The 16,752-nt window shown below is 36.2% G+C and overlaps 1 protein-coding gene across 3 annotated transcripts in view; it reads left to right on the plus strand.

Annotated features, from left to right (window-relative positions):
- Window positions 1–2,014: 2,014 nt before the first annotated feature.
- The window catches only part of LOC149200333 (cullin-1-like), a 46,749-nt gene continuing 32,011 nt past the window's right edge, over window positions 2,015–16,752 (plus strand). For 2 of the 3 annotated variants that reach the window (XM_089402665.1, XM_089402666.1), the window contains exons 1-3: window positions 2,017–2,182; window positions 2,524–2,733; window positions 3,037–3,136. In XM_089402665.1, coding sequence (XP_089258791.1) covers window positions 2,573–2,733; window positions 3,037–3,136 — 261 coding nt within the window. In that variant the 5' untranslated portion in view covers window positions 2,017–2,182; window positions 2,524–2,572. Of the gene's footprint in view, window positions 2,183–2,523; window positions 2,734–3,036; window positions 3,137–16,752 lie in introns of all 3 variants that reach the window. The other variant, XM_089402664.1, reaches the window with a different exon arrangement.

The following is a 16,752-nucleotide window of genomic DNA, read 5'->3' on the forward strand; positions in this document are numbered from 1 at the left end:
TGTTATTATTAGAAACACGTTGATCCAAACATTGATTTTAAAAATCAATTAAAACATAAAATAAAAAATTTCATTTATTTTCTTTATAATATTTTAACAATTATTTATTTTTAAAAATATATTATAACAATATATTAAAAATCCAATAAATTTTTAAAACTCCACTAAACATATTATTTATTTTTAAAAAATATTGTAACAAGATGTAAAACAAACTTGAAAATAATAGAAATTCGGGCAAATTTTAGGTTACAATGATCAAACTTCAAGAGTTTGGGTGCCCTTCATCGTGCTAAATCCATTTATAACAATATATTAAAAATCCAATAAATTTTAAAACTCCACTAAACATATTATTTATTTTTAAAAATATTTTTAAAAAATATTATAACAAAATGTAAAACAAATTAGGTTTGAAAATAATAGAAATTCGGGCAAATTTTAGGTTACAATGGTCAAACTTCAAGATTTTGGGTGCCCTTCATCATGCTAAATCCATTTCTAACAATTATTTATTTTTAAAAATATATTATAACAATATATTAAAAATCCAATAAATTTATAAAACTCCCCTAAACATATTATTTATTTTTAAAAATATTGTAACAAGACCTCAAACAAATTAGGTTTGAAAATAATAGAAATTCGCGCAAATTTTAGGTTACAATGGTCAAACTTCAAAGATTTTGGGTGCCCTTCATCGTGCTAAATCTATTTCTAACAATTATTTATTTTTAAAAATATATTATAACAATATATTAAAAATCCAATAAATTTTTAAAAGTCCACTAAACATATTATTTATTTTTAAAAAATATTGTAACAAGATGTAAAACAAATTAGGTTTGAAAATAATAGAAATTCGGGCAAATTTTAGGTTACAATGGTCAAACTTCAAGATTTTGGGTGCCCTTCATCGTGCTAAATCCATTTCTAACAATTATTTATTTTTAAGAATATATTATAACAATATATTAAAAATCCAATAAATTTTTAAAACTCCACTAAACATATTATTTATTTTTAAAAATATTTTTAAAAAATATTGTAACAAGACCCAAAACAAATTAGGTTTGAAAATAATAGAAATTCGGGCAAATTTTAGGTTACAATGGTCAAACTTCAAGATTTTGGGTGCCCTTCATCATGTTAAATCCATTTATAACAATTATTTGTTTTTAAAAATATATTATAACAATATATTAAAAATCCAATAAATTTTTAAAAGCCCATTAAACATATTATTTATTTTTAAAAAATATTGTAACAAGAGGTAAAACAAATTAGGTTTGAAAATAATAGAAATTTGGGCAAATTTTAGATTACAATAGTCAAACTTTAAGATTTTGGGTGCCCTTCATCGTGTTAAATCCATTTCTAACAATTATTTATTTTTAAAAATATATTATAACAATATATTAAAAATCCAATAAATCTTTAAAACTCCACTAAACATATTATTTATTTTTAAAAAATATTGTAACAAGACGTAAAACAAATTAGGTTAAAAAATAATAGAAATTCGGGGAAATTTTAGATTACAATGGTCAAACTTCAAGATTTTAGGTGCTCTTCATCGTGCTAAATCCATTTCTAATGTGAATCCATTTCTAACAATTATTTATTTTTAAAAATATAGTATAACAATATATTAAAAATCCAATAAATTTTTAAAATTCCACTAAACATATTATTTATTTTTAAAAAATATTGTAACAAGACCTAAAACAAATTAGGTTAAAAAATAATAGAAATTCGGGCAAATTTTAGGTTACAATGGTCAAACTTCAAGATTTTAGGTGCTCTTCATCGTGCTAAATCCATTTCTAATGTCAAAAAAACTATTCAAACACTCCAACATTGTAATTTTTTGAATTTTTCCAACATTGTAATTTTTTGAATTTTTTTTTTAAAACTCAACTGAAATATTTTTTCACATGACCAACTAATAACTGTTTTTTCTTTTGTTTCCTCACCACCTTTTGACCAGATGACTAAGGGTCACCCATGTCGACTCGCTACTCAAACGCGTTTAAATATGGAATATTTTGAACGCGCTCGCCCAGGGGGATCGATGCCTCGCAGCTGCAGACTGGTATTGGATGAAGGCACGGCCCTAGTACGAGACCCTCGCAGGCCACGAACTGCTGGTATTGTACTACGCATTGCTACGCGGCATAAGGTAAATTTCGTATTCATTCATCTTAATCAAAATTAAATTTTCACCCTTATAAGGGGGCCATCAAGATACGAATTCCTCGGCGTCTGGCAAAATTTCTCCGATTCTGCCATTTTTATCTCGATATCTGTTAGGCCGTGGTTCTGGTTTTGCCTTTGCTGGAAATTGTTGAAACTCTTTTAAGCTATTGATCCGATCATTAACTCTTTTACGCGGGTAAAGGCTACTTTTTGGTATTTTTAACCTAGGGTTTCGTTCGGTATTTTTCTATCGCTGGAGTCTGTCGTGGCTGTTTGTTATCTGAGTTAAAAGCACTTTTAATCGAGGGTTTTTCTTGCCGGCAGAGTGTCCTGTTTGGAGCGAGGTCGAGGTTTTGAGATATAGAAAATAACGATGAGCCAGCGGGAGATTATAGAGCTGGAGACAGGATGGGAAATTTTGCAGAAGGGAATTACGAAGGTCAAGGACAGTTTGCAAGAAATTCCCGAAGAGGAATTTAATAGCAAGGACTACCAAGTACCTTGCAGTGGCGAGGAATACGCAATAATTTACTCGTATCCTCCATTCCCCAATAAATCTTTTCAATGGTTAAAGCTCCGGTCCACTTGGAAGTATGAATTCTTATGGGTTTTATTAAAGTATTCCTCTCATTGTTATTGTTATTAGCATTTTTTTAACTGAATTTTTTTACCGGAGCAATTCACAAGATTACATAGTTCTGTTTAAGATTGGATCACAAAATTTATGGAGGCTAAATTTTTTCACTTAACGGTTGGACCACGTCTTTAAAAATCAATTTCTATCCAATTTAACTACAAATATAAAAAATGTATGCCTTCCTTTACTTTTAATCACAGGACTGTTTTCAAGATGTGCACGCAAAAGCGTCCGCACGATTGGTCTCGCCAACTCTATGACAGATACAGGGAGTCTTTTGAAGAGTACATCACTTCAGTTGTGAGTTATTTCCGGTTTTCTTACATGATGGCTTTAAATTCGCTGGTTATGGATGATTGTATTTTTTAGTTTGATCCAAAGTCCTTCTACGTTTTATGTTATATTTAAATCATTTTAACCATACTTAGAATTTAAAATTCCTATTGAAATCTGACAAGCTATCATGCTTCCCGAAAAAAAAAACATGGAACTTAAAAATATGTAATAAAATTTATTTGATGATGTCAAATAGTGTAATGATATTATTATTATTATTTGTTTTTTCTAAAATAGTGTGAATATTTATCATAATTAAGTTATCAAACCAATAGTGGGGACAATTAATGGGCTGTTATTTGTTAAATTTGATTGACTCATCATTGTTATTGAAGGAAAACCATACCAAAGGGGGCAGACTTTCACTCGTGAACAGATGCCTATAGATTGGGTTGTTAGCCTGTTTCCTTACATCCTAAAAAGACGATATCTAGAATATTACGCTTTTAACCTGTTTCCTTATATCTTAGGAAAACAAACTCTTAGCCAAATAAAAAATTTTTAAGAGATACTCCAGGTCCAAATATTTCTTTTAAAATATATTATATATAAAATAATTATTTACATCAATATATTTCTTTTTCTATATACATACCCACCCAAAATCTACAAAATAATGGTATAATTTAAACCATAATTAAAATATACATCCACTTTGGTGAAAAGCAATGATCGGTTTAATATTTGGTTCACCCTTTGTAACTTGAACATCCCAATTGCAAATACTCACTTTAAACAATTGTGACGTTGTATATTATAGCACAAACTTCCCAAAACTTTTGATGGAGATGAACAAAGAAAGATGATTTTCTTCAGCTCCATAATACAACTATAGAAATAGCAAAACAAGAAATGCATAGTGCCCTCCTAAAATTGTAGGTTGAAAAACAATACAAGAAGCTTTTAAGGGGTCAAATTTGAAATATTCACCAATGAAGGGACCCATTGTAAAAGGGGACTAGTCTTAGTCTGAACCACTAGAAGAGTTAGCGATGCTTTCGACCATGGGGAACTTCCCTATGTTAATCGTGCCTTGCGTTTGGAGATATCAATCCCTATTATAAATTTTTTTAATTGGTGCTCAAGATTTCTTCATATCAATTTTATTATAAGGTTGACACGACTCATGATTATAAGCTAAAAGGCGAGGATATTAAAAATAAGGGTATTTTTTTGGGTATTTATCTTTTGGGTTTAGGGTAACACATTAATTCTTTTGTGTGGTTGCATTATGAGTTTAATTAATGTCATGGAGCTAAGTTAATTTTTATGGGAGATGTATATTTTACAAAAATAATAAAAGTCACGTGTTTTAAAAGTGATTATAAGAAAAATACTAAGTACACTTTATATTACAAAAGTGACCTTTATGTTTTAAAAGTGACTTTATGATAGAAAAAATGCACATGGTACAAAACATTAAAAAGTAATAGGAGTTTTATTAATTGAGGATGACCACATGAAGGAGGGAGTCAAGAGGGGGAATGATTTCCACTCTTGATCTAATGAGTTGAGATTTAATCTCAACCATTGGATCTAAGGGTTAGGGTTCTCCTCACTCAAGGAAGACAAAAAGGGAAAAGGAAGACATTACTCCCATTCATTGTTTTGAGCCATTGAGAAGAGAGCTTAGAGAGCAAGGAGAGAAAGGAGGCAATATTGCATCCCAATGAGGAGTTTGAACAATAGGAGGAGCAACCTAAAATTTTTAGCTGATACCCAGGCACAAATCTCGAGATTCTAAGCACAAATCTTGAAAATTTTTGTAGTTGTTCCAGGCAGTTTTTGCAGTGGTTTCTAGGTAGATTCTCTAAGTGGTTTTAAGGTCGAGTTTGCTGGGTCTTTAAACCGAGTTTAAGCCTAAATTTTGGGTGTTGTATAAGCTGAGTTTAGGTCGAAAACAATGGATATATCCAATCCCTAGTGCTGGAAATGTAACTAGTTTCGGTCTTCATAATTGTTGTTGTACCCATTTCAATAAGTATATCTTATTTAACAAACAAAAGAAGAAAGAAAAGTTATTATTTTAAAGCACGAGTTTCATCTTCTCACTTATGGTCTTCTAAGTAAAAGCATGTTCTTCATACTTCTAGGGTTTGTTAGTGTTGGATAATCTAGGGCAAACAAAAAATTAAAGTGATTCTTCTTAGCCTGATACAATTTGTGAAGTTCTTTTGCAATTTTATCTTAGCTTGATCTTCATTTTATTATTAGTGTGAGTTTGCTTCATCAAACTGCTATCAAAACAAAAAAAGACAAGAACACAAAGTATTTGGCTTTTTGCCAGGGCCAAAACCTCTCCCTCTTGGAGAGGAAAAACCGCACAAAATTCTTCTTATAAAAATTCCAATTGACGAATACGAAGACCATGACCCTTGACCCATTTTGCCACTCCAAGACCAAGACATCAATCCTCTTCTCTGTCACTGCTGAGATCATCATCATTGCTGCACCATTGAAGCCATCACTACTGCATCACTGAGATCTTCACTGCTGCTTCTTCACCATGTCAACAAGGTCTATTGAGATCTTCATTATGATCTTTGTTTTATGCTTTCATCGACACACCGAGAGCTTCATTATGACAATCACCATGATGACTGTTTCATCATACCTCCATCACTATACTGTAGTTGAGATCCTCATCACATTGACTGTGACCATGTTGAGAGTGTATTCCGAGACTGTGATGATCCTTGTCACCTTTTCATATTATGTCGAGACTGATAATCCTTGTTATTGTCATCACTGTACCTTTCATTATGCCGAGACTGTAATAATCATTGTCATTATTGCTCCTTCTTCTCATGCCGAGACTGTGGGATTGTGACTGTGACTTACTGTGCCGAAATAGTGAGATCACCGCGATACATAGATCTATGTTGAAGCTGAAAGGAGACAGGTCTGAATCTTACTGTGATATATTCCTAAATTTATCACAATTATGCCGAGACTGTTAGGGCTACTGTAGGATTCAGAGATCCCTTTTTCCATCCAAAGATAATCATTATGCTCGCTTTCGTTGAGATGTGCACCACCGAGGAGAAGAGGACTATCCTCTTCATCACTGTGATCATCACCGAGCCTTTTTAGATATCTGAGATCTAGTCTACTTGCACCTTATACCCATCTGAGGTGCAGTCAACCCTTGAACAATTTGCCTTCCTGTGATGCGGACCTGCTCCTATACCATACAAAGTTTCAGAGAGGAGAAATTGTGAATTTTGTACCTTGAGATTTGCAGATACCCTAGATGGGTATTTATAGTGGTTTCTCCTTGCAAATAAGCCAACTTGTCAAATGAACCGACATGTCCCTATTGTTGAGCCGACGTGACTGTCATTTATATATTTAATTTCAATAGTGAAGTTGACATTATGAGTTTCTTATCGACCTTGCAGACTTCTTGAGCTTGCCAATGGAGGACTGTTCTTGGTCTTGGAGGGCTACTTTGGCTTGAATACATTTTACATAACCTCATGAAGAGCTTCTTCATACATGACTTGACTCTTTGACATATTAGTAAATCCTAAAGACATCAAGAAAAAGTCTTTTGACCTAGTGACACTTCTTGCTCATGAAACCCATGCAACAAGGCATGCAAAATGAATTTATTGTCTTTTATTACATCATTTACAAAGATCATGTCATTATGAAGACCGAACCTAGTTACACTTTCTTCAACACTCTCTCTTAACGAGGGATGTATTCATAATGGTACTTGTTCATTCTCAATCTGAAGAATTTTCTGATAAGAAGAACCGGATTTGCAATCCATCTGTTATAGCATCATTTCAACCAACATTGATTTCAAATAGCAAGGCTTTGACTAATAGCTCTATCTCTCACTTAGATCAGAGCACACAATGTTGGTGAGACCAATGACTGATAGACATGCATCATCATTGTCTCTCTTAGGGTCATACCCACCCATGTGTTCTCTGAGTATGCCCTACTAGGACAATTCTTATCTTGGGTTCCCAGCCCTTAAGAATATTGGTCCTCTTGCCCACTCTTCTCTTGGATGCCCTACCACATCCTCAAAGAGTGTCGGATGCCAGATGATTATATAAGCCTCCATTCTTTCTTCCAAACTGAAGACAAGAATGTCGTGTCTTACTCTCCCTCTTAACCATGGATGAGTTCCAAGTTTTTCTTCACTTCGAAACATACTCGAGTTCCTTTACTCATAGAAACCTCCCAGAGCTCCCTCTTACCTAGGGACTCTATCATCAGTACTTTATAGGGTCTTCCAGTTGACTGACGATCCAAGACTTCGATGTCATCAATTTCTTCACATGTAGGGTTCAACCATCCATCACTTTCCTCCATTATGTCATTCCTTCTTTCCCGGAAAGTATCCTCCTTGGCTTTACATCTGGGGCTTCCTTCATAGGGCCATCTATCTTCACTTTCCTTCAACACTGATTGCTATGGATCACAAGGTACATAGTTGTGACATCCTTCACAACTCACCTTACCATGGCCCTTCACACATACCTAGACTTTCTCCAAGAGGTCAGAAACCGAAAACAAATCACATATTACCTTTTTGGTGATGGCATTTTCCAGTGACATCCTCTTGTAGGTATCAACATCATGCATGCATGTTGACACATCTCCCAATGATATCTGTTGTCAAGGGTCTTCATCTTTTTAGACTTCCATTAGAGTCTTCACATCTTTCCGGGAGATTTCTTGGTCAAATCTTCCTGATCCTTTGGATGTTGATTGCCTTCATCATGGTTGCATATTTCACGATCTCTTCCATCCTCACACCTTCCATTCCCAGGAGCTTTCAATCAAAGTTTCTTTAACTGTGGTCAATCACCCCATACTTCATATGTGGACATTATGTTGTTTTCATATAGTGCGACTTATGCCTTTCTGCATCCTTTCAGAGGATGAGATCATTTTCCATTTGATCATGCTTGATCCATGTTACCTGCAACCATATATCATGACATGACAATATAAAATACAAATACAAGCATACATATCTCAATTTACCTTTGCTTCTTCCAGCTACTTCCTTCAAAAGATCTTCAATCCCTTGATCGGTTTCATTTCTCATGTCATCAGTCCTTCATCTCATGAATTCCATAAATTGGATTTCTTGATGAAACACTTGCTGCCTTCCTAGATGAGGGGATCCTCTGCTGAGGTTTCTATCAGAGAATCTACAAGATCTTGCATATCCCATCTGGAAAATGTTTCCTTTGATCTAGATGACTTCTTCCTTTCCTTTAATGTCCATTGAGATTTCCAAGAGCTATGTCCTTCATGTTTCTCAGGTGATATCACGAGCTCTTGATTCTAATGCTTTCATGATGCCACGATGCATCTTATTATCATGGTCATATCTACAAGGACTCATGATAGGACCCTTTTTGAGAGATACTGTCTCATTCATAATAGAGGTTTGCTATTCCCTTGACCCTTTTCTTTAGCTTCGTTCACCCTTTCGACGATATGAGCTCCTCTCCATAATCTTCCATAGTACTATTCTGTCTTGTCAACCTTCCCTTTCCTTTCTGCAGATGTTTGAGTCCTTTCAACTTGTCTTTCTCTATTTGGCATAGAGACCACAAATTGTTGATCGAGGTAACTTTCTTGCTCATGGAAATTTAATACCGTGTTGAAGAATCTAGGGCAAACATAAATTAAAGTGATTCTTCTTAGCATGATAACAATTTGTGAAGTCCTTTTGCAATTTTATCTTAGCTTGATCTTCATTTTGTTGTTAGTGTGAGTTTGCTTCATCAAATTGCTATCAAAACAAAAAAAGACAAGAACACAAAGTATTCAGCTTTTTGCCAGTGCCAAAACCTCTCCCTCTTGGAGAGGAAAACCCACACAAAATTCTTCTTATAAAAATTCCAATTGACGAATACCAAGACCATAACCCTTGACCTATTCTGCCACTCCAAGACCAAGACATCAATCCTCTTCTCTGTCACTGTTGAGATCATCATCATTGCTGCACCATTGTTAATTTTAGGTATGTTCTATGCTTAGAGCAATTTATTTCAATTTTCACAGTTAGCTCAATATCTTTTCCAGATTAGCAATCACATCAACATTAAAGTAAATTGTAGATAGAACATAAACATAGATCACAGAAGACAAGCCAAGACAAGAGGACACAAAATGTGGCGTTAGCCAGGGACAAACCCTAATGTGGGGAAACCCTTGATCAGTTCTTCTTATATGTTCTTCGATAGTTCAACACAGAGAGAGAGAGAGAGATAGTACATACACAACAGAAGTCAACACTTTGACTTATCTAAGTAAGAGTATAGATCATCTCTAAGTAGATGATACATGAGGTCGCTGAACTTAGTTGAAGACATGCTACTTCAACTGATTTTTCGAGGTGACTCCATCACCATGTTGCACCTGTCATTGTGCTGCTTCTCATCATCATGCTGCACAGTGCACCTCACTGTGCTGCACCCATCATCACTATGTTGCATCTCATCATGCTTCACCAATCATCACTGTACTGCATCATGTGCCATTGCTGCTCTGTGTTTGTCACTATTGTCCCATGCGATTGTTGCACCATGCTTGCCACCATGTGCTTGGTGCACCTTGCTTACTATACTGCTATACCAATGTGCTTGCAGCACTATGCTTACCATGCTGTCCCATTGTGTTTGCGGCACCATGCTTACCATGCCATCTCGTTGTGTTTGCAACAACATACTATTGTTGTTGTCTCTTGTAACATTGTTGTACTATGCTATTGTCCCAATGTAACATTGTTGTACCATGTTGTCCCAATGTAACATCGGTGTACCATGCCATTGCTGCTGTTTCACTGTTAGCATTGTTGTTAAGGGTAGTGGCATAACAAAAATGAATTCTCAATGTTAAAAGTGACATTCTCCTTTATCTTTCATTTTCATCCTTTTACTTAAATTTTTAACATTACCATGAAATGGCTCAAGATGTTTGAGAGTGGTTTCGACCTCATTATATTTCATATGGAGACAGTAGAATTTTAGATCTCACCCAAAATCCAATAGACTTACCAGTTTTCCAGGAATTCATGATTCGATGGATTGCAATGTTTCCATTGCATTTTGTCATGTACAAGGGTATGGAATTAGTACTTAATCAAGAGCACCAAGCCCTCTATGTACTTTAGAGTGACTTTTAGACTTATCACTCCACTATTTTTGAGTTTTAGTTATATCAATTTACTATTCAAGTCTTCAGATTTCAGTGTCTATTATAATCTATTTTGCTTAGTGCTAATTAGATTCTAGAATGATGAATGATGAATTTTAATTTTAAATCAATTTAGAATCTAGAATGATGAATGATGAATTTAATTTTAAATCAATGTATATTCTAGAATGGTAACTAATGAATAATGAATTTTAATTTTAAATCAATTTAGAATTTAGAATCTAGAATGTGAATGATGAATTTAATTTTTAAACCAATGTAGATTCTAGAATGGTGAATAATGAATGATGAATATGGATCAGAATATTTCATTATTGAATCTCATGGTGTATTGATGAATCATGTATGTATTAGTAAGGATGATGAGTATGGATCAATGTATTTCATTATTTAATTCAATTATGTATGTATTATTGTATTTATGCTTTCATTATTAAATATGAATTTGATATATATATATATATATATATATATATATATATATTTTAAAGAGGAAAAAAAATTATATACCTCGACGTCCCCCCGTACCCCCTAAATTTCCCTAAAATTTGAGGGTTCTCCCACACGTCCCCCTTGTGCGTCTCCCCGTCCCGGAGTCTTGGTGGAACATTGGAGAAAAGTGCACATGGTACAAAACACTAAAAGGTACTAGAAGGCTCATTAATTGAGGGGGACCACACGAGGGAGGGGCTCAAGAGAGGCAATGATCTTCACCCTTGATCTAATGAGCTGAGATTTAATCTCAACCATTAGATCTAAGGGTTAAGGTTCTCTTCACTAAAAGAAGACAAAAAGGGAAAATGAAGACATTACTCTCATTCATTCTCATGAGCCATTAAGAAGAGGGAAATGAGAGCAAGGAGATAAGGAGGCAAGATTGTAGCCCAAGGAGGAGCCCGAACAACAGGGGAAGGAGCTTGAAATTTTTAGCTGATACCCATGCACAAATCCCGATATTTTAGGCACAAGTCCCAAAATTTTCGGGTAGTTGTTCCATGCAGTTTTTGCATTGGTTTCCAGACAAATTTTCTGAGTGGTTTTTAGGTTGGGTTTAGGTTGAGTCTACAAGGTCTTTAGGCCGCGTTTAAGCCTAAAATTCTAGGTGGTGTATAGACTGAGTTTAGTCGAAAATAATGGAGATTTCTAATCCTTAGTAGCTTTAACTTGAAACAAAGACTACTCTACTTCTTTTCATTTTCACAATTGATACGAGAAATTATTGCAAACAAACACACATAAAATTTAGACACTTATTTTTGGTCTAAGACCCTGGAAAAACCCACAAGGGGGAACTAGTCTTCAAGGACTTCTTAGATTGCTTTTAAGGAAAATGATACACAAAGAGAAAATTAAACTTAGCTCCCTTATTATTTTGTTGAAGTCAATGCTAGGTTACATTGAGAAACGAGCCCTCTCTTTGTCATAAACTTAGACTGGCTTAACTTTGTTTTCTGTGCCACTGATTGTGGCTTGATTAGTTGCTAAACTGAGCAGAAACATGTTGGGTATTTTTGCCACCTATTTCACTACAAACTCCTCGAACTGTGTTGGTAGAAGCTTGAATTTCAAGTTAAATGCAACATTAATTTTATATCAGTCATATGTTTGTGATGGGTTTTGGGCATTAAACCATTCTAAAACTTGAAACTGGGTTGGCTACAACATAACCAAAATTTTCTACAGGGGAGTGGTGTGGCATGTGCCCCCATACAAGCATGTGGCCATTATTCTTAAAATTAGATGGAACCCATCCAATGTCTCGTAGTTGTTCTTTGTTGTTGCCTGTCGATGCTGGTGATCTAGTGCAATGAGGGGTGGAAGGGTCGACTGCTTGGAGGTCTTGTAAAAGTGGTCTTGAAGCTCTGGGACAGACATTTAGTATCGAAATGACAGTTTTTCATGCAAATTAGAGTGTGACCTCTCAAATCTTTAATTAAAGCGAAATGATGGTGCCTGCAATTGATCGATCGTGGCTGCGTTGAATTGATTCAGTGTGCGTACGCCGGATTTTTTTTTTTGCGGGACTTCTTGCGCAACGTAGTTTTCATTCTTCTATTTTGGTGAGAAAAAGTGGCACTACATTTCCAAAGTCATAGACAGGAAATTCAAAACAATTTTCCAGATTTAAAAAAAGAAAAAGAAGAAGAAGAAGAAGAAGAAGTAATATCATGGTGCTGTCACGATATTCCTGAATGTTAGACAAGTTACTAGGTGCCACCAACAGTGGAAATTTGTGAACAACGATACGGTTCCACAATACCAACATTGGAGAGGTAGCGGATCCTTTCGGATGGTCAATGGAGTCGTACTGAGGTATTTTGTGTGACAACGACACCCTTTTGAGGATTGATTATTGCAACGGATCTTTCCTGAGAGGGGCATTCTCGTATACAAGTGTTTCCAGTGTGTCTGATTTTGTGCAGCGACAAGGACACTGGACGTGCACTACGTGGAAGAAACAACACATTTGGCATTTTTCCCCGCCAAAGCTTCTGAGAACAATTTCTGGTTCATATTACACGCACTTGTCAGATTTTGTCTGGATAAGCCGACATTTGCATTGAACTCCGTGTCAGGCTCCTTTGTGTTTTTTGTGTCTTGGGAAATGTGTAGATGGCCTCACTAACCAATCTGATGTTGGAAGGTAGTCAACGCTTTAATGGCACCAACTATAATATCTGGAAATAGAGAATGTTGACCATTTTTTAATATAGGTATCTTGACCAGGTTGTTTTGGGAAAAGAGCTCCGTCATGGTACACCTGGTGCAGATCAAGATAAGCTTGATGATCAAAATCGAGAGGCTGTTATGCTTCTCAAACTCTCAGTGACTGATGATTAGCTACCACAGATTCCTTTTGCAAGACAACTGCTGAAATGTGGCAAAATTTGAAGAAATTACACGAGACATCCGACAAGAGTAGAACTTTCTTTCTAGAATTAGTTGTTCTCCATCATGATGGACGAACATATGTCTTTACAGGAACATCTTAACAAGATTAAAGACATTCGAGATTAGCTCGAAGCCATTGGTCGAACCATGGAGGAAGAAGATATGGTAGTCATTACTCTGAAAAGTCTACCGAAACCTTATGAACACTTCATAGAAACACTCAACATTACCACCACTAATGTTTATTTGAAGTTTCCGGAGTTATGCACCGAACTTCTACAGAAGGATTGTTGGAAATAGTAGTTTGGTAGTGGTGCTTCATCAGCCTCCTCAGAAAATGCTTTTGCTGCCAAATATCAATCCTCTTAGTCCTTTCAACAAAAAGGTTCTTCTCAGCCTTTTGATCCCGCTAAAAAGAAAAATCTGTAGTGTAATTACTGTCAGAAGTTCGGCCACATGAAGGAAGAATTCCGATAGAGGATTGCTTATGAACAGAAGAAACAAGAGGGTCTCATTAGATAGCGAATGTTGCAGAACATTCCAAGCAGACGAAATCTGCCTTTTACATTGACTCTGGTGCATCACGTCATTTCTCTCACATGTGTGACTGGTTTATTGACTTCTCATCTTTCAGTGATTCCATGGTATTCGGTGGAGGTGAGGAGTACATAGTGGTTGGCAGAGGTACAGTTCAGATCTAGTCTGGTGGGCGCACACTCATCTTCCTGAATGTGTACTATGTTCCTTGTATGGAAATCAATTTGCTGTTTGTCAGCCAGATTATGAGGAACTCTCCTCAGCTCGATGTGGTGTTCAGTGCACACAAGTGCTCCATTATTGATAGGGAAACTCGTATTACGTTTGCTGTTGGCCTAGAAGATCATGGCCTATACAGGCTTCTTGACACTGGTGATACTCCAGAAGTGGCTGTAGAAGCTCGTGTTTCTCCCATCAGCACTCTGTGGCCTCAGAGATATGGGCATCTAAACATTCAGTATCTCTCTCAGCTATCTTGGGAGGGACTTGTGTCAGGGTTACCTGATATTCAGACTCAACAATTGGGAGTGTGTGGTGCCTATCAAGCTAGCAAGCAACATCGGTCTTCATTCAAGGATGGAGAATCTTGGCGCACACTTAAGGTACTCTTGTTAATTCATGCTGATATTTGTGGTCCTATGAATACATCTTCTATTACTGGTTGCAAATATTTTTTGCTTATTTTAGATGATTTTAGTAGAAAGATGTGGGTGTACTTTCTAAAACATAAATTTGATGTATTTAGTATCTTTCAGAAGTTTAAGTTCTTAGTTGAAAAAGAGTCTGGTTGTAATATCATAACTCTTGGGACAGATAACAGGGGGGGATTTGTTCTTCTACTTTCTCCAACTTCTTTGATACCCACGGCATCAAACGACAGTTAACTACACTCTACACTTTTCAGCAGAACAGTGTTGTCGAACGTCGCAGCTGTACGATTGTTGAAATGGCTTGTTCCATGTTACAACACAGGAATTTTGGGCTGAAGCAGTGTTTATTGCTGTCTATCTTCTTAACTGATCACCTACTCAGGCTGTTGAGGGGAAGACTCCAGAAGAGGTTTGGTTTGGCCGTAAGCCTAAGATCAATCACCTCAAAGTGTTTGGATCGGTTGCATATGTTTGGATTCCAGTTGCTAAGTGCTCTAAGTTGGATTCCAAAAGCCAGAAACTCATGATGACAGGGTATAATGATCACCACAAGGCCTAGAGGCTGATCGATATAGACACTGGTCGTCTTAGCTTCAGTCAGGACATAGTATTTGATGGAGGCAGAGGGTTCTTTCAGTCTCCTCCTCTTGAGAAGTGTTTTGAGGATCAACCTCACAATGTTCTTCTTCTGTTAGGTCCACTTGATGGGAGGGATGAGGCAACATCAGTATTTGATGATGCAGTACTTGAGCTTCCTTTGGAAAATAACCCTCCTCTTGCTACTCCTATTGTTCTTGAGCCTCCTCCACCACCTCCTGATATTAGTTCCTCTACTCTCCGGCCTAAATGTTGGGTTAAAACTATTGGTGATCTCCGGGATAATGAGCTCATTGAAGGTAGAACTTCCAGAAATAAGAGCAAACAACAGGCTACAATAAATTTTGTTCTTATGGCTAACTTACATAGTATTTTTGAGCCTCAAACCTATTCAGAGGCTAAGGGTACACCTGAGTGGGAACATGCTATGGAAGCTGAATTCCAGAGTCTTCAGAAGAATCACACTTGGAACCTTTCTGATCTTTCTACAGGGAAAAATCCCATTAGCTGCAAGTGGGTGTATAAAGTGAAATACAAAGTTGACTGAACCCTAGACAAGTATAAGGCCTGCCTTGTTGCTCGAGGGTTCTCACAGAAGGAAGGCATAGACTATGAGGAGACCTTTGCTCCTTCAACCAAGATGAGTACCATACGGCTTGTCCTTGCCTTAGTAGCTCAGTTCAATTGGAAAGTCCATCGAATGGACGTAAAGAGTGCTTTTTTGAATGGTGACTTGCAGTAAGAAGTCTACATGACGCTGCATCTAGGGTTAAAGGTTGCCGATCAAGAACAGAAAGTCTGTAGATTAGTCAAAGCACTCTATGGTCTGAAACAAGCCCCTCGGGCTTGGTACATGAAAATTGACAAGTACCTAACAGATCATGGCTTTCAGCGGAGTCCATTTGATGCAAACCTGTATCAAACATACTGGTGATGATATTTTGTTTGTGGTTGTCTATGTGGATTATCTTATCATTACTGGCAGTTCAACACATTTGATCCATGGAATCAAACAGAATTTGTGAAACACTTTTGATATGACAGATTTGGGACTTTTGCATTACTGTTTAGGGGTTGATGACTGTAAATCTACATTTGGGTATGTGTTTAGTCTGGGATCCGGCGCTGTCACATGGACTAGTAAGAAGCAGCAGGTAGTGGCTCTCTCCTCGACAGAAATAGAGTATTGGAGAGCAGTTAAGGCATCTTTTGAGGCAGTTTGGCTTCGACGTATGCTTGCGGATATGCATGTTTCCCAGGTAGGTCCTACTCCCTTGTTCTGTGATAATCAGTGAGTGCTCAAACTCGCCAAGAATCCAGTCTTCCATGAACGAACAAAGCATGTGGAAACCCATTGTCACTACATTCGACAGCTTGTTGAAGACAGATCCATTCAGTCGCTGTATGTTCCCACAATGGAGCAACCAACAAACATCTTCACCAAGCCTCTTGGTCCTGATAAGTTTGTAAAATTCAGAGGGTCTATAGGTGTTGTAAATAGATTGAGCATTAAGGGAGGGTATTAGAGTAATGCTATTTTAGTGTTTAATGCTCATCTGTGACTGTAATTAGCAGTTTCTTGTTAGAAACTTGCTGTTTCTGTAAATATAGTGTTATTATTTATTGAACTTCACTGCTCATTGTAAATTAATTCAATTCATTCGTTGATTAAAAATTAAGAATTCAAAAAGTACATACTATTTACAA

The sequence above is a fragment of the Pinus tabuliformis genome, chromosome 2_1 (assembly GCF_031772625.1).
Source record: "Pinus tabuliformis cultivar Carrire ecotype Pingquan chromosome 2_1, CPIR1, whole genome shotgun sequence".
Taxonomy (NCBI): domain Eukaryota; kingdom Viridiplantae; phylum Streptophyta; class Pinopsida; order Pinales; family Pinaceae; genus Pinus; species Pinus tabuliformis.